The sequence below is a fragment of the Limulus polyphemus genome, unplaced genomic scaffold (assembly GCF_000517525.1).
Source record: "Limulus polyphemus unplaced genomic scaffold, Limulus_polyphemus-2.1.2 Scaffold1671, whole genome shotgun sequence".
NCBI classification, from domain to species: Eukaryota; Metazoa; Arthropoda; class Merostomata; order Xiphosura; family Limulidae; genus Limulus; species Limulus polyphemus.
In genome coordinates this window covers 130,298-157,733 of record NW_013667281.1, presented here as the reverse complement: position 1 = coordinate 157,733, position 27,436 = coordinate 130,298, and the positions used below count along the sequence as shown (strand labels likewise).

The 27,436-nt window shown below is 33.7% G+C and overlaps 1 protein-coding gene across 1 annotated transcript in view; it reads right to left on the bottom strand.

Annotated features, from left to right (window-relative positions):
* Positions 1 to 27,436, bottom strand: part of LOC106464507 (high affinity cationic amino acid transporter 1-like) — a 60,480-nt gene that overhangs the window by 11,078 nt on the left and 21,966 nt on the right. The window contains exons 3-4 of the mRNA XM_022392246.1: positions 9,538 to 9,657; positions 2,002 to 2,312 (exon numbers count right to left, since the gene is read on the bottom strand). Coding sequence (XP_022247954.1) covers positions 2,002 to 2,312; positions 9,538 to 9,657 — 431 coding nt within the window. The remainder of the gene's footprint in view (positions 1 to 2,001; positions 2,313 to 9,537; positions 9,658 to 27,436) is intronic.

The window sequence follows — 27,436 nt, the reverse complement described above, 5'->3', positions numbered from 1 at the left end:
TACCAACTATGTTACCGCCCTTCCCCAACTTCCTAGATCTTCGTTATACCAACTATGTTACCGCCCTTCCCCAACTTCCTAGATCTTCGTTACATCAAATATGTTACCGCCCTTCCCCAACTTTCTAGATCTTCGTTACACCAAATATGTTACCGCCCTTCTCCAACTTTCTAGATCTTCGTTACACCAAATATGTTACCGCCCTTCCCCAACTTCCTAGACCTTCGTTACATCAAATATGTTACCGCCCTTCCCCAACTTCCTAGACCTTCGTTACATCAAATATGTACACAGTACACAGAATTTATTTATATTAAAATTAAAAGGTTATGACATGTAATGTCATTACTAATATCTCTTGTTGCGATAAAATAGTAAGCTTTTTAGTACGCCTTAACGTTATCATATAGACATACCAAAACAAGGAGACTAATATACACCACATTACCTTTCAAAAGTAGATTTACAAGGAGTTAGAAGATTGTACGTATAACAATTTGTTTTATACTAAAGTTTCAAAGGAAATGGGTCATAACTTTATGTACTAGGCCTACTTAGCAGTTCGTTTCCATATATTAGCCATAATTTTTTGAGAACGTATTAGTTATGGATGAGAATTACGACTTATACCGTTTTGAATTATAACTATTATTAACAATTTCACCGGAAATTCTGTGTCAGATCTTAACACTACTAAACGTAAAATATCATGTACAAAATTCTCTTGTGTTCTGATGATCCAGGTCATATAACACATTAAATGTTAATTGATTATTTGTCAACAACAGCAACACACTCAATGTTCATCTGATGATATACTCTCTCTCTGCGCAGTAATACATTACGTTGTTAACCGGTTGACTGAATGTAACTTCCGAACTATAATAATGTCGTTTTACGGTACGACAATAGATGTTGGCTGGTCAGCTTCATCCACACTCGGAAATATATTAACGAACATTTTATGTTCCTAGAATCAGAGAATTTTAAAGTTTAGATCTCATGTTGTGTGTGAAACATTTGAAGGGATGAATTTAATCATTTTGATTATCTACTTGTAACACAGGTAAGCAACAGTAAATCAAGAAGGTTTTAAATATTTTTAGCTCTTATAAATCAATAGGAGATTTTACATACTGAACCCAGTAATGGTATACAAAAATTTAAAAAAAAATCTGTATAATTAAAAGAGTAAACTGTGTTCGTGCTTGGGAAGCTTTTTAAACTTCACTAAACTATGCATAAATGATATTAGAAATACGGTAGTGCGGAGGTTTAGATATGTGCAACATTCGCTAAAAATTGGTTTAAATACGGTAGTGCGGACGACGTCACCTTACGCGTAAAGGAAGGATTGGTTTAGATAGTACTATACATTGCAAAGGGAAGTGCATGTGGGAAATAGATCTGCCATCCCCCAAACTCCATTTCAGACAGCAGTGTATATGTCTTAAGGTATTGTATGTGTTTGTAGACAATTAAAATACTGATACTTTCATACTGTTGAGTTTTAATACTTGTCCCGAAGCGACCCTAGAAATGATGTCTCTTACTAGATAAGCCGATCGGTTTGTTATTTTTTTATCAGACCATTCAGCTCAAAGTGTCTTTTAAACTGTTTGGTGGGTATCACGTATTGTGAAATAAGTTTAACCTCGCAGTCACTGAGACGCCCCACACGGCCACCAGATTAATTCAGAACTATACGTACCTAACGTCATACGTGAGTACTCTAGGCAGGTTCTTTATATGTTTTAACTATTTTATATATACAGCACTGCGTTTACATTTTATCAACTTTGTGCATTCAAACATAAAATACTACAATCCAAAATTGATTCATGTGCGAAACACGAGTTTTCCCCTAGCACACAAAAACAGAAATAAAAAGTGCATAGCCACAAGTGGTTATTGAGCATACCACTAACGAACCTTGAATAAACACATAAATGCCATATGTTACCAGTATACATAACTCATTTATGTTCTTTCAATACGCACCTTCACTTTTCCCATGACGCCAACCGTTACAGTCATGATTACCAGAACTGCTGGTACATCTGGATATCTGTCAAGACCTGGAATGCCAAGAGCGCCTAGCGGCTGATTGAAGAAATTGAAAAGACTTCCGTTACTGACAACATCAAAGTACTGACTCCATGTTTTCGCCGCAAGGGCAGCGCCAATTGTATACTCTAATATCATACTCCATCCAATAAGAAAGCCAAAAAATTCCCCAAAAGTGGCGTAGCTGTAGACGTAAGCAGAGCCCCCACGTGGAAATCGCGTGGCCAACTCTGAATAACACAAACCTAATGAATAAAAAAGGTAAAACAAAACACACTAGGTAAGTTCATATTTAATTATAATTTTTTTATAAAGCTTTTAATATTATATGAAATAATAATGATATTAATCAACAAAGGCTTACAGGCTTACTACATTAAGTTGGGAAACTACCTATTTATACTCTTTGCAAGCAATTGATCAATAGCATGAAAACTGACAATTATCGTACGACTTCTGTTTTGTATAATTTTCGCATTCTGTATTAAGAAATTGTTTTTTCTTTTTTCCTGAAATAATACACTTCTGGTGAAAATGCAAGCTACAGGAAACTAATATAGTTGTGTGAAGAAAACGGACTGTAAGTAGCACAAAATAATGATAAAGATGAGTAAAAATTTAACAATGGATTTTATGAACTATAAAGTAGCTTAAGAGCATTTATACGGAATATTTTATGTTTTTTTTTCTTTCTTTTTCTGACTCTAATAAAAGTTTATAAATAATGTGGGTATATCTGCAAACAAAATTAATGCAACTTTATTCAAGTCTTCCACATTAAACCAGTCATTATGAGCGTATTTTATTAAAGTAGCATGGTTTATATTGAGTTATGGATAAATAAAAAACTTTACGATGATTAAATCTGCCAGTTACAGCTTATGGAAGTCTAGTTTCGAGACTATAATTAAGACTTTTAGTTTTTTACAATATAATTACAAGACAGTCTCAAGCTCAAGGAACTGCCACTATTCTACATCTGCAATATTTTTTCAATTTTGGAATCAAACCTGAAAATAAGCTTTTCTTCAGAATAAAAGAACCTTGTGTTGAAATTTGTTACTTCATGGAAATTGATGTCTTAGAGAAAGAAACAGATGTGAAACATCCGCATGTAAATCTTCTGTGAGAAGATCATTTCAACATTTACATTTTTCTGCACTTAAAATCTCTAGAAAAACTTTATAAACACAAAAGAAGTAATTCGTAATTCCCACGCATCGCATTCACTAGGGTGCATGTGTGTGCAGCTAGCAGAGCACAGCTGGTGAAATGGAAGATCATCGGATGATTAGTATCGATTTTTTGAAAAAACTGCTTTTTGAATATTCTGGGAAACGACCATGTGACGCGTGTCTAGGTTCGAAATAACCTATGTTTACTATAGCTTCCTGCATGTACATCACATACGCACGTAAGGGAGAAAGAAAAAGCACCCAACCTTAGCCCATAGCATGTTTCTCAAGTGAAAAACATTAGCCTGCCTGACTTAGGATGGCAATTACATATAAAATGCCAAGAATTAAAAATCTTTAATAGTATTTTGTAGTTAGCTGATACCAAATATTTTGAACACGAATAATGAGTTACCATATCAACTAATTTATAGGCTTAAAACTCACATACATCTTTTTACCCGCAAAAGGATGAAATTTTTACAACCGCATCTTTGAGCTGGAATACAAGTTATTTTAATACCTTAACTCTTTTAGTTGTGACATCAAATGGTTAAAATATTTTGTGGAATTATTAGTCCCGAACCTTATTATTGATTTAACTTTCTACACTTTTTTAAATGTACTTGACATTTTTTTTGTATCATTCGACCATCTCGTTTCTGATTTTCGTAAATTTGCTGGAAATGTGGCCGTTTGTGCAAGAGGTTCGTTTCAGCTTTCATCTATATCGGGTAACCAAATATCATTTCGGTATGAAATGTAGTCTACAAATATATTTGGTACTGAGTTCTGTTAAACAGTGTTACGGCTGAAGAAGACTATAGTGTTTAGCATTACTGAGCTCTACTCATTTGTATTTGATTAAACAACTTACATGATCATTCACTCATTCCATCAAAAACACGAACAACTAGCTCTCAGACCATTCCGTATATCTAATATAAAAGCTACCAATATAAAAAAGCAAGCTTTGTGTCTCTGTATTATTGAATGTTGTTTCAGGCAAGCCAGCTCAATTTTTTAGATGTTTTAAAACACCCCACTTCATATTAAAAGAACTAGTTCATGGACACCAGGCTGAAAATTGTAGGCTGCGTATAGAATCTTTATTTGGCTAAGATGATGAGTGGATATCGTTTAAGCCATAAAATAAGTACTTGCTGGCTATGTGTACTATCATGATTATCTTGCTAATGGTGACGAGAGGATACTGATTGAGCTACTCAATGCGGTTTGCTTGGTTATATATATAATCGTGATAACCTTGCTTATGCTAATGAAAAGATACTGCTTGAAATATATAGGATGCTTTTGTTGATTGAATACACGACCGCGACTACCCAGCTAAGGTTAACAAGAGGATACTGCTTGAACTATATAGAAAAATATTGTTGGTTTTATATATACATATACATATATATATAATTACTTTGCAAATGCTGCAACTCTAAGGTTAAAACTCATAACATGAAATTTATTTTATTTGAAATATCAGTGATTAATATTTCCAATTACGAGAAGTATAGATACCATACGGAACTATATCTCATAACAAGACAATAAAACACTTTAGTTTTGACCTTTAGAAGAATGGAAGGTATCTTAAAGTTCACCTTTGACCCATTAAAACTCATCACATAAAATTAAAGGGCATTTTGGAAACTAAAGTGATCAGTTGTGAAAACAGAAATAACAACAAATGGAATAAAATAATTAATTTCAGCTACAGAGCTTTTACTTTTGTACCGAAACATCGTTGAAATACACGCAATTCTTATAATTATCATTTTAGGCAGTTTTAGTCTTGGCAAATATATTGAAACTTCGGCAGCTACAAAGATGAGTTCGTGTTTGTTGAAATACAGCTTGTAGTTTTATTCCCTTTCTCTTGTCTGATTCAATCTTTAATTAAATGTCAAATAAGAGAGCTTACAACAACCTTTCGAGCTCGCTCACAATATGCAAACAAAGTTAGAAGCATATAAATTTTGTTTTGATGCTCAATTAAGAAGCTCTGTCCGAGCAGATAATTCCGATCTTTTATGTATCATAAATCTTGGAATATTCCCTGTCATTTCCAAACTAAGGGACCATATATTAACTTTCAAACTGAACATCTCTCTCTCTCCCTCCTACTATTTTTCTTTCTTAGAGATGGAATATATAGGGTGTGCTTGTATTATCCCGATCATCAAATACCGTTTATTTCATAGTTTTAGTGTTTTTATCACAACAGGTAGAATGAGAGTGTTATACAATGTCTTTCATGTATCTCTACTACTTCATACAAAATATTATTATTTACTTTCTGTCTTTGTCTTATTATAAGCTGGAATGTAGGAATGAATATCGGCAAGTGTTACGTCTGAAGTTAATAACATCGATTACTTTTCTGGTTATATCTTGTTTCCAAGGTAAAAATTTAAAGATAAGTAGAACGGTTTTCCTAAAGATGAATTAATAGGTAAATATACAGGTGGAAAAAAAAAGAGATAAACGTATAAGGAAATATATAGAGGAATAACTAACCAGAGAGAAAAATGGCCAATGGATAGAAGATAAAACCTATACATAATTATATACAGAGAGCAAATTTCAAGGCATTTTTAAAATACTATCATATCTTATTCATTGTTTATTACGGATATTCATGCAAATGCACACAAAGGCTTTCTACGCTAGCCGTTCCTAATTTTGAAATGGTATATTTGAGGGAAGGCAGATAGTCAACAGCACCCACCAGTTACTCTTTTCTTATCGAATCAATAGCGAGATTTAACTGTCACCCTTATAACGCACACATGGCTCCAAAGTGCGGAACGCGTTTTTGCGGGAACAGGTTGTAAGTCATGAATCCTCGGGTTCGCAGTTAGGGCAGGCTAATTAAACAGGCCTGCGATGGTTTTATTATCTTGAAATGTTTACATGTTCTACAGTAATTCATGTACGCTGAATCCGAAAATGATATCCATTTTTCTCCATCACGTACAGATTGTTCACAAAGCGTCATAACGCAAAACATAAAAGAAAGACCACAACACGCAGTTTTGTGACTAAAAGACATAGATTTCACAACAAAAATCAGGATGAATGAGGATACATATTCGTTTGACATCAATGATCTTCCCTTTTCTTCAGTTTGTTTATATTTTGGTTAACAAATATATATATATATATATATAATAAAATACGTTCATTGTGGTAAACGAAATAATAATTTGATATAAGTAAGAGTTTTTATTTTCTTCCCGATTTGTAAAAAATCCTTACGTGATAGGAAAAAAATGTTATTTTCGAAACTTGCGAAGCTGAATTATGGAAGATCCGTTATTAAAACCAAAACAACTTTTATGAAGTTTAAATTCTCAGACCTGTGTTATTAAATCACACCTGGCCCACATTCTCCTAATCCGTTGTATAGTCTGCTCCTTATTTTTCGCGGTTAAGTAGACATCGTTAAAACGTTTTCAATTTATTATTGAAACAATGCTTTACGCTTAATGTTATCTAGTGGTTAGCGTGCTGGATATGGGTCAAAAGGTCCAAGGTTCGAGCCGTGATACGCCATTAAACATAATCTGCACTTTCAGCTGCTGGAAAAATTATAGCTGTGACAGTCAATCTAGCTATTCGGTTAAACATAGCCATGTAGGAGGCGGGTGTTGCTGGCTATTTGTCATCCCTCTGGTCAGCATTTATAAACTAAAGATGACTATGTCTGAAAGTTGGGGTCTCTAACATGACCGTTTAGTCTATTATATGTTGCATAAGGTGCTATTCAAGTTGAAAATGCCAAATAACGAAATATCGCTTTATTTTCAACTTCATTTGACTTTCTGAACTATCATATCACCTGTTTGTATTGCAATTTCACTATTACAAACCTGCAGAAAATAACCAGAAATTGAGAGTAACACTTTAAGCTATATTTTTCTATGATCGGAAACGTAGTGCCTTGTCAAATTTCATATAGGCTTGTTCAAAACGGCTAAAAATATTGTGCAATAATATACGCGTTTAAAATCATGATTACGTCTTACAACTGGAATTAACGTCCCTAACACGATGCAAGCAGGAAAACAATTTTCACGTATTTAGTATAATGTCTCAACATAAACTCTAAGAGGGTAGCATAAGGATATAGCAAAATATTCCTATATAACATTAGGACAATGAAACTCAGTAGCTTAAAGATACAGCAAAATATCCCACTATAACACTAGAACAACATAATTCCAGCATAACACCAGGACAGAAAACTCGGGAGGATAAGGATATTAGAAAAATATTCCAACATAACACAATACAGTAATAAAACTGTGTTGCCAGGGGTAGAGAAAAACGCATTATTTCAACCATTTATTACAAAAATATTTCAAATTTTTCGCTCTGTTTTTTATTGTCTTTATATTTATTCATTTACGTAAAAAATGCATTTTAATGGCCATTGTTCATATTTAGATCGCTAACACTAAAAGAATTTATACTTTCGGTATGTATTTAAACAAACAGGTTATACATTGGTAGTCTTAAATTTGAAGAACTGATTTAAGTGAAAATCGCGAGTAAACGTTTTTAAAGTAACTTAAAAACTGCTTACTATATGACAAACGTAGACTCAGCGTCTTTTGAGAATAAATATCTCGGACTTACGTTTGTTCAGAATAAATACTGGATCTGGGAAAGTATAGCCTTGTATATTGGGCAAAGGTAGTTTTTATTATACTCTGACTCAGTTAAAACTTTAAAGTTAAGGTTTTACCTAATGGGTTATGTTATAATAGAAAACCAATAAAATTGGTAGTTATGTTAATATGGAAATCGTTACTGAATCTTTTATGCATAAAGCAATGTTAAGTACTAATACTGGGTTTAAATCTGAAATCTGTTGATTTTGTAAAAAAAAAAACATTTAGTGCTCGCTCTTGAACTGTTTAGGCTTGCGGTGGGCAGAGATTAGATATCCCATTATGTAGCTTTATGCTTATCAACAAAAAATAAACCTTAGATGTTTTGTAACAACGTACAAGTTTATAAAAAATATAATGTCAAAGTTGAACTTGCATAAATAGATCATGATTGGTTAATTTATGAATGATGTGTAGTTTATTGCTGGATGAAAGTTAGCTTATTGATGAATGAGAATTAATTGTTGATGGGATGGTTAGTTTATTGGTGTATTAGAGTTAACTTAATGACGGATGACAGACAAGGACTGATTTATTGGTGAATGAAGTTTGACGATACATGAGGGTTAAATTATTGATGGGTGAGGGTTTGTTTGTTCACAGATACGGGTTAAATTACTGATGGATGAAGTTTGGTTTAACGATGAATGAGAGTAGATTATTGATAGGTGGGGTTTGTTTTTTGATAGACGAGGGTTAAATTACTGATGGATGAAGATTAGTTTAACGATGAATTAGAATTGTATTATTCATGGTTGAATAATTGTTTTGTTGAGGGATGGCGGAAATTGACCATGGTACAAAACTATATCGAAAAACGGTCTTTTAATTAAATCTTGTAGTTACTTCTGGTCAAGGTATCTATATAGGCTATCGAATGAGAGCAGTAGATTGATCGATCAATACAGAAACTGATGATCAGAAAAAAAAACTAGTTGGATATCAAATTCGATGACGAGGACCCCACTTTGAGACTAATAATGCTTGGAGACGGTATCTAATGATGACAAAACCTTGTCGAAACGCTGTACATTTGCTGTTATGTTAAACTTATATTAAAGTTTTTCTTCATTACCCAATCAAGCCGTCTCCAAGCGTTATTAGATATGGTTAACAAACGATGTACGAAAAACAAACATTTGGTCAAATTTCGGCCAGATGCCCTTCATTAGTATCAGTTGTTTACTATTTTGTTTACCTTTTATCTTTCTTCTTAGATCGTTTTTTAATCTTTTGCTTACTCTCGGATTTCACCTCGTTGCCATATATGGTCACAAGAGCATTTAAAAATATCTAAAATGTTCTGACAAAGTGTAACACGTATAACACTATTATTGCCAAATATACAGAATCTCAATTTCCCAGTGTATACAGTATTCGTGACTGCGACTTAATGCTTACGTATATTGAAAGTCAATTTAAGATTTTAGTTCATTATTATTTATATGATAAAACACCCGTACCTCTAAAGTTTCTACTCATACTTGTAATGACATTTATTCAAAAAATTGTAACAAATTTCAGCAAAAAATTCAACTTTTTTCACAACATACTAATTCGAATAAAAGAAATACAGTAATTATAGATTAATAAGGTTTACTCACCGACCAGACAAGACGCTACAGCTGCTATCAAGTAAGATAACACCACAGACGGTCCAGTGTGTTCCCTAGCGGCTTCTCCGAGAAGACAATACACTCCTGTTCCGAGGGTTGTTGCAAGTCCTGTTGAGAAAGGGATATACTCTTTACTTCAAACAAAACTGAAGTTTGCTACATGTGTTGAAGAGTAAAGGAAATAAGACGTAGTTTAACCAAACCCGAGAGCTGCTACAACTCCTGATGAAGAAAACAAATACTCTGTGGTATAAGTAGTTCTGAGATTTGCTGCGTGTACTGGTGAAAAATAATATACACTGGAGTTTAAAAGATCCTGAGAGTTGCTCTAAGTCTTGATGAGGAAATAAATAATCTATGTTAAGTATTTCTCAGATTTGGTAAGTCTTAAGGAGAAAAGAAAATGCTATATACTTTTAACAGTTCTGAGTTTTGCTACAAATGCTTATGAAGAAAACAAATACTCTGGATTATGTAGGTCTGAGTGTTGTTCCAATGTTGATGTGAAAATAAATTACTTTATAACATCAATAGTTCCGACAGTCTTTTCAAGTCCTGATGATAAATTAGATTTCTCTGTAATCTCAGCAATTCCTGATGAGGAAAAGAATTGCTTTCTAATTTAAGCATATGTCTGGATTCGCAAGAAGCATTGGACAAGGAAGAATAAGAATAACGCCTTAATTATCATTATAAGAGTGCTAGCTTTAACTTCAGTTAAAAAAGTACATTAAATAACATCATGGGACCATCCAATAAATTTCAGTATTTTGAAATATGTTTTGTGAAAATAAAGATGATGGTGATCTTGTATACATATCGTTTATATTCCGTCTAAATAAAATTGTTTAGATTTCATTAAATAAGTTTGTTTGTTTTGAATTTCGCGCAAAGCTACACGATGGCTATCTGCGCTAGCCGTCCCTAATTTAGCAGTGTAAGACTAGAGCTAGTCATCACCACCCACCGCCAACTCTTGGGCTACTATTTTACCAACGAATAGTGGGATTGACCGTCACGGCTGGAAGGGCGAGCAGATTGCGAGTCGAGCGCCCTAACCACCTGGCCATGCCGGGTCCTCATTAAATAAACAGATATCTCTGTATTAAAATTCACAGTTAACGTTGTGAGAAGATTTAGGATAAAGTCAAAATGGTTGAAGCTACCCACCAATTTTGTAGTTGAAATATATTATACTAATTTATACCGAAAGTCTATAGAACTACGTTTGGAGATTTAGCTTTGTTTACAATAAATATTTGATTTCTTCCTCTGACCGTAGAAGTAAAAAAAAATCATAATTGAGATTTTTGTACTGTTTATGAAAGTGATTACGCAGTATCGATTAAAAGTTTTATTTGAATTTAACGTTTCAATAATCTGTAAAGAGCTAAAGTAACTTTAAAACAAACGCTTTAAGTATCATAAAAGCATCTTTGAGTTAATGTGGCTTCAGTTTGGCTTGTTTAGAAATCCATTAGGTCTGCAATGGAATGGATTCCAAGTGGTGTTTCCTTTGCTAACAAAATGATACACTGTATAATTTCGAGTTGCTGAGAGCGAGCGAGTATTGCATCAATTAAGGCTGAGTGTTATCCACTTTGTCTTCGTAGAAGCGTCTTTTGTTTCATTTTTTCTTACACAGTTGCTGGTAGTGGTTGAAGAAGGCTGAGAAAAAATATAAAAAACTTTACTTGATCATCAGCATTAGTGCAGTTGTCTGTACACAGACAAAAGTGACAGAGATTGTGAAAAAAAAAGAGATCAACGTATTCAGGTGAAAAAAACAAAAAACATCAAAACTTTCTGGATAGGAAAAGAATCCTTTCATCACCTAAGCTCAAACGCCTTAAAAAGTACCAATATAAAACACAACGTACAATACAGCTGTAAGTAAAAATACAGTCACTTATCAAAATATTATATGCACATAGAATGTGTGGTATCTATGAAGCATATTTTTATAAAAAAATACTTCAGTTTACTTTGAGGACTTTAACGTATATTCAGAATTAGAAAATGTCAGGTTTAATTCATTTATGTATTTCAAGACTTGTTTTATTTTGACAAGCAATATCTCGAAAGCTCAAAACACTTAGATTCGATTTTCATATACATTTTCAATTAACTGTTATCTAAATTTCATATATATCCGGCTGTTAATATTCTTTTAATTCAGCTGATTTTTCATTTTCTTCTTTATATGCATACATATATTTCCATACTATATTTTTTACACTCTAGCTTTTAATTAGATTAATTAACAATTATAACGATTACAATAATGTATGTTTTTCACGTTCTATGACGCATGCGTGTATCAGGAGGAATATTATTATTCCGAAAGCGTTTGTTTGAAGTTAAGCAAAAAGCTACACAAAGGATTATCTGTGTTCTGCCCACACCGGGTGTCGAAATTCCGCAGATATACTACTGTGCCACTGGGAAGGGTGCTCTGAAAACGTTGCCTATACTCTTTACATCAGCTGTTTAAGAATTTGACAAAATGGCTGCAGCATATTAATAAAGGCGCTGCTTTTGAAATCTGTATACTCTTTCACTGATACCTACTTATAAACGTATACCTACTTACATTTATATTACCATTCGAAAAGTAATAGAAAAAATAGGCTTATTCGGTTACAATATAGCATCATAAATACGTTTTCATAAGGAACCGTAATGCATTCTGCCGAACATATAGGTTCTATAAATAAACACACATCCTATTGAGATTTACCAAACCACAGTTTAAATTACATTAAAGAAAATAGAAAAACGGTTAATTTGATTAAACATACTATTTAGATTTATCACAAATACCAACTATTTAGGTCCAAGGTCCACCATTCATACCGATTATTTAGATTTATCACACACATCTGTTATTAATATTCATCACACACACTGGTTAAATCTAAACTAAATGTTGTACGTTATATTTAAGGACAGTATTCATGCATTAAAGTCATCAAATGTAGTTTATAAATCTACTTTTGCTTATTTTCAGCATGGTTATACCGGAGTCCACTAGAAGAAATAGTTATTCTTGTGGAAGAACATGCTAATTTAATTAGATCAGATGTACTAGAACACGACCAAGATGAGTGTGACATAGTCGTCCAATCAAATTATCTTAAGATCTTATCAAGGCCGAATGATAAACATAGTCTCCGTAATAAAAGTAACTTACTCATACACAACTGAAGCCATCAATTAGCCAAGTTAGTTCCACGTATAAATTGCTCTTGGATTTATAATATCAATTCGTCATATTCTGAATATTATTTAGATTCACCACACACACACCGATTATTTAGATTCACCACACACACATCGTTATTAGATTCACCACACACACACATCGTTATTAGATTCACCACACACACACATCGTTATTAGATTCACCACACACACACTCGTTATTAGATTCACCGTGGTGAATCTAATAACGGTGTGTGTGTGTGGTAAATCTAAATAACCGGTGTGTGTGGTGAATCTAATAACGATGTGTGTGTACACACATCGTTATTAGATTCACCACACACACACTGTTATTAGATTCACCACACATACACCGGTTATTTAGATTTACCACACACACACACATACAGTTATTAGAATCACCACACATGCACCATTATATAAATTCACCACACATACCGATTATTTAGATTCACTACACACACACACACACACACCAGTTATTTAGATTCACCAAACACACACACACCGTTTTTAACCCCCCCCCCACCACCGTTATTTAGATTCACCACACATACACACACACCAGTTATATAAATTCTCCACGCACACCGATTATTTAGATTCACCACACACACCGGTTATTTAGATTCACAACACACACTGGTTATTTAGATTCACCACACACATCAGTTATTTAGATTCACCACACACACTAGTTAGTTAGATTCACCATTCACACACACCGTTATTTGGATTCACCACACTCACACTGGTTATTTAGATCCACCACACCCACCCAGCGTTATTTAAATTTACCACGCACACACACACACACACCGTTATTTAGACTCTCTACACACACTGCTTATCTAGATTCCCAATACACAACGGTTATTTAGATTCACCATACATACACCGCTACTTAGATTCACCACACACACACACACACACACACACCAGTTAGTTAGATTCATCACACATACCGGTTATCATAGAGTCGGTAGACGCTAATGTATGGATGGCCAAGGTACTCTATAGACATCATGTTCATATTTCTTTAGTCGAGATAACTAATTCTACAACTACTTTATCACTAACGTCAGTTTAAACCCAAGTCATTCTATGTGTTTCTGGGAAGTGCACTGTGTCATCGCTTAGTCGTAATAATTAGTAGTAATAAAAAATCATAATTCTAATGCAAACTGTGTTATCACTACCCCTTGAAGTTAGCTTGTTTACAAAAATCTGGTGTTCTTTTAAAAAGGTGAAACAGTTATTACCAGCTAATAATAGATTAACATTAGATGACTGTAAGATATATATATACTCAATGATATGTACATTATACAATCGCTGTCTTTAGGGAGCCAACCCCTATATTATGTATGTAGTGAAGGAGTAAAATAAATAAATATACACATTATTAAATTTTATTACACATATTCATAGAATACACCAACTTTCACCATGTAGGTATGATCTATATATAGCTGTATCATTATTATGTTCTTGTTTGAATTCTTTTTGGCACTGCCATCCCTACATCATTTTACATTTACAAAATGTATTTAATTACTTTTTGTGACGTTTTTTCCCCTGACTGAAAGCTACCCTGACATGACCATGATATTATGATAAACAAACTGCATACCAACAGTCAGGAATATATAACTTCCAACTGCAGTAATATTAAAGTAAATTATGCATTTTACAGTGTAATGTTAAATATTAATATTGAAAATCATGTACGGATGATTTATGTATAGCTGTATCATCCTTATATTCTTGTTCACATTCTTTTTGGCACTGCCATACCTACATCATTTTACATTTACAAAATGTTTTTATTACTTGTTTAGATTCATTATACATACAGGTTACTTAGGCTCACCATACACACCGGGTTTTTTTTTTTCAGGTTCACTGAACATACAAGTTATTGATGTTCGTCAAACTCATTTGTTGGACTCTGCTTGTAAACTACAATAATAGTCACGCAACATTTTTCCAGTAAACTCTCAAGGTTATAAGCCTATATGACTTTAAAAGAAAACCGATAATTTTCAGTTTCTTATTCTACAGGGTGTAGCTTGGTCTTGTCATAGAGCTATGGATTTTGAGCTAGTGAGCTGGGTTCGAATCCGTGTGTTACAAGATTGAAAGTCGGTCCATTATCGTGGATGGTGTGTGACAGGGTGCTGTTAACTGGCTATCTTCCCGCTGGTCAGTAGTTCAAGTATAGGTTAGGCAGTAAATAAATTGTTTGTTTGTTTAGAATAAAGCACAAAGCTATACAATGGGCTATTTGTGTTCTGCCCACCACGGGTATCGAAACCCGGTTTCTAGCGTTGTAAGTCCGCAGACATATCGTTGTGCCACTGGGGGGCAGTAAATAAATAACAAACATTCATTCAACAAATTTCAGAGTATATTTTAATTGGTATTAAAATAAAAAATATAATAAAGTAGACACGTGGAGGTCCTTAAACCGCTTCTGTGTTAATAAGAGCTCAGTAGGCCTAATATTTGTGATAAAAATCACTTACACTGCATATGTTTTCCCCTATTTCCTCTTAATTTGTCTATTTCGGGTATCAGAGGCGTGTGAAACAGAATGTTACATCTATCTCTTGCGTCTCACAGATCTCTGCCCAAGAGGCTATTCATTTAATACCAGAATTCCCCTGTTAGATTGGATAATAAGAGACAAAAGTTTTTTTTTTTACTTCAATCCTGTCCCAGTAAGGAAAGTGACGGGATAACAGTACATGGCGCCCTCTCTTAACCCAGGAAAAGTATTCAAACTGTAGGAAACTTTAGAGGTACAACCGGTCATGTGAAAAGCACATAAAAGTTTCCCTAAAACTCTATTTATATATGTAGAATAGTACGTTAAAATCTGCAGTTTAAGCGCTGAAAGCTGGCGAAGCGTTACAAACTGGTAGGCCTAAAATTTGTAATGAAAAGAACGTAAACTATAAATTTTATCACAAATGTTAGGCCTATCGGTTCGTAATGCTTCGCCAGATTTCGGTGTTTAAACCAAAAATTACAAATTCTAGTTTGAAAAACACAAAACTGATTTCAATTTTAAGAAAAAACACATGATAATGATATTCCGCTCTTAGATCTCAAGCCCCACAGTGGCTCAGCGGTAAGTATGATTCACATAAAAAACAAAACTAATTTTCAATTTCTTTTACGTTAAAAATCGGGTTTCGATACTCGTGGTGAGTGCAGTACAGATAGCCCACTGTGTAACTTTGTGCTTAACAACAAACAAAGAAACTTAGATCTCGATCACATTTGCACTATAACCCAAATCATAAACATTACAAACAATAATGGTTTTTCACACTTACGTACCAAGCACATTTACATTACAAACAACAATTCAGTCGTCGTCTGCATTACAAACAACAACAACAACAAAACATTATTTACACTCATGGTAAACAACGATAAGCGTTCACAGTTACCAATTAAGTTACTAGCATGTTGGTGGTTCAGTGGTAAACCTGAGAGCTTATAACGCTTAAAATCGAGGTTTAATACTCACAGTGGGCACAGCACATATAGCCCATCGTTTAGCTTTGCGCGTAGAAAAAAAGCAACAGACAAACAAATTTAAATTACTTTCTATAAATTATGATGAAGTGATAACAGAATTATTTCTCTACTCGTTTATATGGTAACATTTCTATTAATATTATAATAAAAGCATTAGTTTTGTAAGCGCAATTACTCATACGCAAAATTTTCTTTTGGTTTTCATGGTTCTTGAAACATGGACAACATTTGAAAGCCAACCGAAAGGTTTCTTGAAAACGAGTTACAATACATGGGAAAAAAGCGTCGTACACAAACGCCACATAGTAATGTTAGCAACACTTGCTAGCGTACTCGTTAGTGCGATTTATCAAGAAGTTTCAAACATTTACATCAAAATAGAAAATCGAAATGCCATTGTAGGCGTTCGTTAACTTTCGGCTCATTTAATCTAAGCTGCTTCAGAAAACATGCGTAATCAATATTAATTTTAACTCTATGTAAATAAAATGGGTCAGGCATGGTCAAGTAGTTAGCAAGTCCCGTTTCCACAAAAATACACTCTAGAACTTGGAGCCGTGAGTGTGTTATAAGAGTGACGGTCAAATCCCACTATTCGATGAAAGAAGTCTAAGAGTTAGCAGTGGGTATTTTGTTGAATAGCTGACTTCTCTCTAGTTTATCAATTCAAAATCATGAGATTGAGCTCAAGGCCACCTGACTTAGACCATCCAAGATTGGACGCCAGTGCTCTTCATAGATAATTCCATGTTTAGTCTTGACTTCAAAGTCCATCGTAATATCGTTTAGAGACGATCTTAGCAGCAACATCAGAATGTTAACATAGCTGACCATGACACTTAGAACGGTGAGTCCATCTTGGTCTGAAAGGACATTACCTTTAATAAAAATATTGACCTCCAGGTGCCCCTAGTCGGTTTTTTGACATCTTTGTAGTACGTTATTGACATCCTAGGCATTTACACGAGGCTGCACATCGGCGCCATTGATGGCAACCTCTTCCTTATGGATGGTAATGTCATTCACACTCGAGTATATCTGGTACTCCCTTTAGCATACTGTTTTGACAAGCTCGGAAATATCCTTGTAGGGGAATGGGACTGCCTACCACGTGGAGATGGTGCCAAGCAGTGATCAACGCTTTTGAAGGGCACATTACCTATTGATAAATTTTGTTTTGTTATTTATTTTATCTGATCACTTAAAAAAAAATTCATATACCTAAGACATTTCACTTTCAAAGGTATGTTCTTTCATACTGAGGTGTGTAAAAACACGGTGGTAAAAAATGAATACAATTTGTGTTTTTCTTTGAGAATATGGAAATGTGATGGTACTTGGTTACTAGTTATTTATTACTTTATATATCCCCTAGTAAATTTTTAGATGTATAATATGTTTACTAAACTTTGTTAAGCTTTCTGCTATATTTTCAAGAACTTTTACTCGCAAATATATAAGACTTTTGTAATTTAAATAGTTCTCATTTTTCACTTGTTTGATGAATGTGGATGCATTTTTGGAAATATCGATTAATCACCAGCTATTTCAGTGAAAACTTTAAAATAGTTCAGCGAGTCATAAGCGGTTACTGTCGTTTTGTTTCCTAGTGTATGTAAATTGTGTTTTAGTGATTCCTGCTGGGCTTGTTAAAGGACTTAATAGTATTGGTAATGTGTGTTTTATATATTTGCAAAATTATAACATTTTCTAAAATCATTCAAGTGGTAATAAACCCATTTGTAATAATTTTCTAGCCCATAGTGGTGTAGATTTTATTAACTTTTCGCAAATAATCTTTATGCTGCAAAAGTGCATTGTTCTGAAAAATTCAGAAGATATTTATATAAACCGTAAAATTATTAAGCTTTGCTAGAGTAATTGATCGTTGATGTTAATTTCGACAAAAAAGAAAATCTTTGACCCTCACATAAAAATGTATAACAAATGGCCTTGTCTAAAGAAGAAATAAAACAAAACCTATTACTCCAGAAAATATAATTGGTTTTATTTAAGCCAACGTTTCGGTATTACGGTTTCATCGGAGCAAAGAAGACACTTGTTAAGTGATTTAGGCTGATGCAGAATATTTTAAAATAATACGAGTCTGCACAGTAAGATGATCTTCGCCCGAGAATATGTAAACAAATTGAAAGTACATACAAACAGACAGTATTATACTATCTAAGGCAGGCATATGTTGTTACATTGATTAAATATAAGCAGTAAATATTAAAAGTTCCAGGGTGATTTTTTGTTTAGTTGTAGCTTATTTTCTGAAATTGGTAGAACTTTTTATATTTTCTATCTAAATAGCTGTGACAATGAGTAAGAATGTTTACTGCTATGGGACAATCAGTACTAGTTATACTTGTTTGTCAACAGAATGTTCAGCCACAGCACTGGCTTTACTGTCTATTGTATGTGGAGCTCGAAGATGTTCGTTAATTTCATCCCTATAGATCTGTCTGTTTCAATGATGGATATAGAACCACAAAGTTTACACAAGAAACTGTATACTACATTCTTGTTGTTACAATTTCCTCTTAAACCTGATTTACAACCTGCACATTTGTCCGTGGGTTTATTGCATGTTTTTGGGTTTGAGGTTGATCTTACTAAAATATTTTTCAAGATTCTAACTGGTTTATCTGTAATTCTTATATTAAGACCAGATTTTCTAATACAAGCTGATATCTTAGGACTAATATATGGTATAATGAATTTCGGGTGAAACTGTTTTTTTTTTTTCATGTGGTAATGTTACTGTATTGTTACTGTGGGCTCTGTTTTCATAGCTTTGTAAAGTCTTACCAATAAATGTTTTAGGATATCCATTAATGTTTAATTTATGTACAAGTTCTTGTATAACTTTTAATTTACAAGTCTTATTAATACGGTTTAGTTGTTCAATAATAGTCGCACGTTTAACATGTAGTGAGTGATGTGAGTGGTAATGTAAAAACACTGGTTCCTCACAAAACTTATGATACAGTTCCGTTACAAGTTTGCCATCTTTTAGGAAAACCTGGACATCAAGAAACGACAATATGTTTGATTCTTTGGACTGCATAATAGTGAATTTTACAGTAGGATGGAAGCTATTGAGGAAATCACAGAAGTATTTGTTTGTTTGTTTGAAGTTAAGCACAAAGCTACACAATGGGCTATCTGTGCTCTGTCCACCACGGGTATCGAAACCCGGTTTCTAGCGTTCTAAGTCCGCAGACATATCGCTGTGCCACTGGGGGGGCTCACAGAAGTAAAATGCTTAAAGAGTAATTCCAAATATGTTGTCTATATACCTGACCCATACGTCTGGCTTCTTATGCGATTTCTTATACCAGTGTTGTAAAGCTTGCTTTTTTAAAATATACATGTAAGTAACTGAAAGTATTACGGATACCCGATTATCCATAGCAACACCGGATACGTGTTGATAGTAGCTCTCATTAAACCGAAAATAACTGTTTCTCAGCGCCACATTTAACATGTCTTTGATGTTTTGAATCATGTATCTCGCTAAATCTACATCGTATTGGTGATTCTCTACAAATTCCATGACCAAATCCACCCCTTAATCAATAAAGATGGAGGGGTACAACGCCTCAACATCCAGACTGAATAATATACTATCGGGGTTGATGACGTTACTAGAAAAATGGGTAGTTTTAAGAACATCTTGAGTGTTTATTACGTGTGTAGGAATATAATTCAAACAGTTGTGAAGTAGCCTATCTACAAGCCACGAGAGTTTTTCCGTTGACGAGTCATACGCTTACAGAATAGGTCTCAAAGGGATACCTTCTTTGTGGTCTTTGGGAAGACCATAGAGTTACAGTGCTGTTGTTTTGAATAAGGTTAATTGTTATACACTTATGAAGTATTGAGTTTTTACTGGTCTGTTTAATTAAATCTTTATATTTTTTCTCAATGTTAATAGTAGGATCTTGCTGTAGTATTTTGTAGTTGTTGAGATGGACATTTATCTTATTTACGTATCCATCTTTATCCATAACCACAAAAACCTTACCTTTATCAGAAACTTTTATAATTAGGTTATTATTACCATTTAGACTACTCAAGGCAGACTTTTCCGAAAAATTCAAATTACCTCCTGATCTATATCCCATAATACCTTTTACTTTACTTTTATGTCTTTTATATGTTCAATGTCCTCATCTACTTTTGGAGGAAACGAAGATGGCCGATCAAATGGGAATTTTAAAATGTTGGGATTATGCAAAAATGTGGATCTTTCCTTCTTCTGTGGTTTGGTTATCACTCGAGTTTCACCGTCTTCATAGATCCACTCAGTAGATCTTGTAGACTTGTCTTCGGATGGCTGATGTATCAGGATTGTTTCTGCATTATTCGGCGTATCACCAGATGAATTATCGCATACAGCTTCGCGATAACGTTTTTCGTTAAATTGGATTCGATAAATCGTCTGTTGTAATGATGACACAATATATAAACGTATTTTGTCATTAAGTATAGGATGAACTACAAAACCTGGGCCCATTGCTAAGAGAGTATTAGTAACTTTAGGAAGGTGCTGATTTGTTAGGACTGTGAACTTGTCATTTGTATTATCATGATGATCGCTGGGGTTTATATCTGCTTCCACACTAACAAGATTCTTAAAATTCTTGTCCAATGTATCGGTGCTTAGTGTACTTTCCAACCTGGAAATGGCATGCTTAGTCTCATCAACCCACTGACGAAATTTGTTCTGATAGCATTAAGTTATTATCAGTTCGTTGCTATCGATTACATGTTGATGGTAGTTCTTTTTCTAAGGTTATTATCAATCAAGTCTGATAAAAGTCTTTGTGGATATTTCTCATGTTTAGAAATACATCTATATAAATTGGTCAAAAAACAAGGTAACTTACAATATTGTCTAAGTCCAAGAGAAATCACACCTTGTCGTTTGTAGCGTCGAAGGAAGCCTATCCGTGTTGTCGTTCGAATCAGTTTGACACTGTGTATGAGTTGTAAGTACGCAGCACTACGATATCGTTGGTCGACGTACGAGAATTCATTATACGAGCTTAAAATTTGTTGTGTAAACTTTGTGGTTCTGTATCCATCATTGAAACAGGCAGAACTATAGTGATGGAATTAACGAACATCTTCGAGCTCCACATACAATAGACAGTAAAGCCAGTGCTGTGGCTGAACATTCTGTTGACAAACACAGTATAACTGGTACTGATTGTCCCATAGCAGTAAACATTCTTACTCATTGTCACAGCTATTTAGATAGAAAATATAAAAAGTTCTACCAATTTCAGAAAATAAGCTACAACTAAACAAAAAATCACCCTGGAACTTTTAATATTTACTGCTTATACTTAATTAGTGAAACAACATATGTTTGCTTTAGATAGTATAACATTGTTTGTTTGTATGTACTTTCAATTTGTTTATATATTCTCGGGCGAAGTCCATCTTACTGTGCAGACTCGTATTATTTTAAAATATTCTGTATAAGCCTAAATCACTTAACAAGTGTTTTGTTTGCCCCGATGAAGCCGTAATGGTGAAAAGTAGTCAACGTTACCCACCGCCAACTTTTGAGCTGCTCTAGTTGGATAAAGGGATTGAATGTCACATTATAACTCTCCTACGTCTGAAAGGGCGAGCATGCTAATTAATGGGATTCGAACCCGCGAACCGCAGATTGCGAGTCAAACGCCCTAACCATCAGACCTCGATAAGCTGAGAGTACACAGAGGTTCGTAAATTAATAAATTTTTATTTCGTCCTGCTACCTGTTAGTATATTAAGGAAATTTGTAACATTATGCTAGATTGCTTTGTATGTGTTCGTGATATTATACTGCATTACTTTAAATGTGTTCGTGATATTATACAGGATTGCTTTATATGTATTCGTGATATTATACTGCATTACTTTAAATGTGTTCGTGATATTATACAGGATTGCTTTATATGTATTCGTGATATTATACTGAATTGCCTTATATGTGTTCGTGATGTTATACTGGATTGCCTCATATGTGTTTGTGATATTATACTGGATTGCTTTATATGTATTCGTGATATTATACTGAATTGCCTTTATATTGAACAACCTCAAAAGAGTTAAGAGTTACACAGTACTTACCTTTCCTTGGTGGTTAGGGAATTAAGATACTAAACCAAAATTTATTTTTTGTTGGAGTTTCAACCAGTGGGTGTTGATTTAACTTCTCACATTCGCAAAACCATTTACAGAACTGGCAAGATAGATAGCATGTTCTAATATGTTAACATAAGAAATGAACGAAAAAATATCAGAAAACTAATGGTCATTACATGAAACTTACCTCTTAGCAACTGTTTAACAGTAATTAAAATTTCAAGCACGTAACGATAATTTTTGTATTAACTATTTGTTCGTTTACTGTTAACCACAAAACTGTAAAATGGTCTATCTGTGCTGTGCCTCCCGAGGCGATCAAGCCCAGAATTTTACCGTTATTACTGCTCAAGCTTACGAGTAAGTTACAAGGGGAGAGCTTTTGAAACGAAGTGTGCTTGCTTAGTATTCTAATTATTCTTTTTAGCCAAAAGATAGGTGCGTTGTAATGTTCTTATAAAATGTTTTCGTTGTTTGGCAGAATGTGGAATGGTTTTGTGTTTAACACTATGGTATTGTTTGAAAAGGTGACTAAACAGAATTCCGATGACACCCGAAAAGCATATATATATATTTATATTTCACAACTATGATTAAAATACAGAATAATATATGACATGAGACATAATACATATAAATAATTTTGTGATGAAACTATTATTATTAAAGCACACAATTACCAAAAAAGACATGTACAGGATTTCAACCAGAAACTTACAACAAAACAAGCTTAAATTGCCGTTGTCTGCTGTAAGTCCTTGTCAAGAAGGCTTATCTAGCAGTACCCTTATTTACCGAGCCAGTTGCATCTAACCAGGACAAACACGTATCATGTTGAGCGCTTAAGCTGAAATAACGTATTTTTTATGTTGTGTGATAAGAAAAGAGAATGCTGTTCATGCATATTTCATGGAGCATGTAAGTGCTTGAAAACGTCAATATTCCACTGTAGATGTTAGCTGAAGTTTTGTGTGATGGTCCTAAAAAATTGGTATGAATAAAAATAAAAACTTGAAAAAGAAACGAACTTCGTTGCTTTTTTACACAACTCACTTTTTTCTTGTCAGAATGAGTAATACCTTGTATCCCTGTTAAACGTTAGAATAATTAAACGTTTTTTTTTGTTTTTCTTCAAATCAGTTTGCTAACATACCATTAAAACGTGTTACGGAAAGTCACGATTGATTGCAAGTCCTATTGTGTCCGTAATTCTCACCCGCAACCAGGTAATTCAATACAGTTCACGAAATACTTGGATTTTTGGCATTATATTATACAGTGTTTAGGTTTACAGTGATTTTAATAAGCGTCTACTGTATTTTTTCCTTTACAACGTTGCTTAGCAACATTTCTTTGAGGCAGTATTGTGTATACCGTGTTATAGGCGTATATTGCCACGAATTCTTGTGTTGTCAATGTTTTAATATAGTATATTCGAAGAATGTGTGGAAATTGTATTCCTTGAACTGCTTAGGAGTTGCATGAAACATAGATATTTATTGATAGATATTTGTTATGTAATTCCAATAGAAATAAAAGATTTATTGAATTGATCCATAAATACGGATGAAAAAATCATGACAATATTGAAACTGTAATATTCATGTCCCCTATAATTTTGAGACTTTTTGTTAAAGTACGTGAATAATTTTCATACTATAGTCAGTGGCGTAGCAAGGGTTCTCAGCACCCGGGGGCAAAGACACTTTTGGCGCCCCCACCTCTGAAATGTTTTGATTACTTGTTTTGTGACTCATTACCCACTTAATGACAATAACATAAAGAATTAGTTACCGCTTTATGCAGGCCTAAAATAAAGTCACAATATAACATCTCACGATATCACAACTGTAAACCTGGAACTAATGAAACTTATGAAACTGTGCAAGGCACTGGGTGTAGACAAAATTCATACAACATTTTATCATTCTCAGTCTGACTGCTTGTCTAAGCATCTTGTCCAAATTACTAAACATATTCTTTCTAAGTTTCTGAGCTCAGGTCAAAATGACTTGGACGATAACTTGTAATATGTAATGGTGACATGCTGTGCCACAAGCAGTGATCTACTGGCTATTCTACAAACATCTCAATGTTTAGATGTAATGTTAAGCTCCCAGTACACATATGTCATGCATACCAGTAACAGAATTGCTAGAATGTCCACAAGGTTACAGAACTGTGTAGTGACTCGTATTAATGAACACGTGCAAATTCAGATGTCAATAGATGGGGAAGTGGTTAAGAGACATAAGAGAGCATACAATAAGATAGTGAAAGTTTGTTGGAGTCACTAAGTATGACTCTAGTATACTTCAGAAGAATGTAAAATCCCCATGGATCTGGCTGAACTAGACTTTATCTTGCTTTGCAGTGATTCAATTTGTCAAACTAAAAAAAAATTAGTGTGCAGCACAAAAACACATTGAACAAATCCATAAGCTCAAACTGTGTTACTGATAGTCTCTACAGCACAAACGTCATAAGAAAGTATAAAGTAAGTAAGTTGATAAATATAGCTGATGATTAAAATAGCACTGAATAGTACTTTGATCCCATGGAAGAGAGCAGCATCATATTTTCCCCCGTTATTCATAATGAGTCATGGGAAGAGGAAGTAACAAGCTACCTAACTGTGTAGCATTGTGACTGTGTTGATAAAGCAGCTACACCCATCCCCTAGTCACTATAGCTGGGAGTAAGAGGTAACAGTTTAAATGGGTGTGTTACCTACAGCTTAATCACATACGAGATCAATTGGTGAAAAAAAAAGTTGTGACCCTTGCTCTTCCTGTACTCTTAGGTGGAACTTCACTGTGAAATACTTGCACAATATTTTATTATCTACTGAATTTTGGCTCACAGAAATAGTATACAGTGATCTCAAAAGAACGTAGGATATCAGCAACTCACAAACTGTTTATGATTACTTGTATACCTAGAACACCACTGACAATGTTAAGAGACATCATGTTTGTGAGTTTCAACGAATGTACGTTCAACATGCATGTAAGTGTATTTCCATCCAAGCTTTCAGTCTTTACCTTTTATAAAATACACCTATAAACATGTGTTGAAGCAAGCAAGTAACAAGTCTGCATAGTTGTGTCTGGTTATACATCTGTAGTGAAGACCTGGTTGACAGGTGATAAGCCATCACAGAGAAAGTTTGATATACCTATGCAGTAAAGAGTATGTATTCCATATGTATGTATTGCTTATGTATTCCATGGTTATACCACAAACATAATACTGTATTTCTTATAAAGTCTGTTTAAAAAGGCTCTGTTTCAGTAATGAAATTATAAACTACTAGCTACAATCATACAGTTGTCTTTTATTTGTTTTCATTTACTTCTGTTAAGCAAATAAGTCACCTGCATTCGATCATCACAAAAATGCCAGTTATTAGCAACCTTTGACAATTTATTTAACACCCTTAATTAGACCAGCCAAAATCCTAAAAATGTAAATATGTGTATTTTATATATTCACTTTCTACTTATATTTTTGTATGATTTAAAATCAGTTCAATTTCCATTATGTATTCTAAATACTGCACAAATAAGATGATTTATCAAAATATATTGTATACGGCTCTTGGATTTTGAAAGAGATGTTTGCTGTGTGATGACTATACAATCTAAACCTAAATGCCTTTTTTCCTAACACGTATATTTCAGTAAAGTTTAGTGTGGTGATTGTTGGTATAAATTTCTCTGCCTCTTTGTTGGTCAAACTTGATTTCACAAAACTTATTTGTTTCAGTTAGCTTTGAAATGTGAGGTTAGGGTAAACTATGTGGTTGGAATGGTAGTACTTTCCCTATCATTTTGGATAGGCCATATTTTAGTAGCTCATATTCTATGCTTGCCTACTGTAGGGTCATGGAGATTAAAGAGAATGTACAACTTAATACCTTCTTGCCCAAAACCCTCATATTGTTTAGGACTTGTCTGTGATTGTTTGCATATTTCATAAAATGGAGTTCATACCTTTAGTTATATACCACTTTTGTGACTATAAAGTTCATACCTGTAGAGTTCTTTACAGCCTGAGTTCCTCCTTACAGCAATATTCTTTGACAACCATAAGTGCAATTAGTATTCTCTTGGTGCTTTTAGTGGTAAATATTTAATTTAAATTCTCTTTCTCTCAAATTCAAATGTAAAAAAAATACAGTTGTGATCCAACAAGTTCAACAATTGGTTTTACTTTCATTAAAAATCAAATTAATTTCAGTTATTTGACTTTGTAATATGCAGGGACTAGCTTATTTGTTATTGTTGATTCTGCCATGTGAAATTTGCTTTAGATAATTATGAATATTTTCAAGTTTTAAAGAGTGGTGTGCAATAGCTGAAAGGTAATTTTATTTTGTCAAAAACCTTTAAGACTTTAAATACTGTATTAGAAATGATTAAGAGACAGATAAAAATAGTGACCTTGATTAAAAAATGTATCTTCATGTGTTCTAAAATTTTAAAAACTGGTTTTCTCCAAACTCTCATTTTACTTTTATTACATAAATTATTCAGTTACATTTTAGAATATACTCGCTCAGACTTCTATTATAACTAATTACAACAGCAACAGTGTTTTTTACTTCTTCCATAACACTGAGAAGAAACTTTATAAAAACAATATTTTAGTTTCCTTGTTGCCTTTGAAAATGCTTTCTCCATCATCAGTCATGATCATTCTAATGTGATTATACACTCTTGATCAACACTTGTGTTTCTAATGTAACAAGCTTTTCAAAAAATGGCAAGTTCAGTCTTGCACCATATGTCTTGAGAAACTTTCTACAGATGTTCCACTGTATGAAGGTTGGCTATGGATATGTGTTTATTAGATTTATTAGGCCTAACTTTTAGAACAAATGTTACTTCTAGATCTATTAACTTAGTCGTTAGATCTGTCCCAGTGCAATGCCTAGTTTAATAGTTAGTATAGGTCT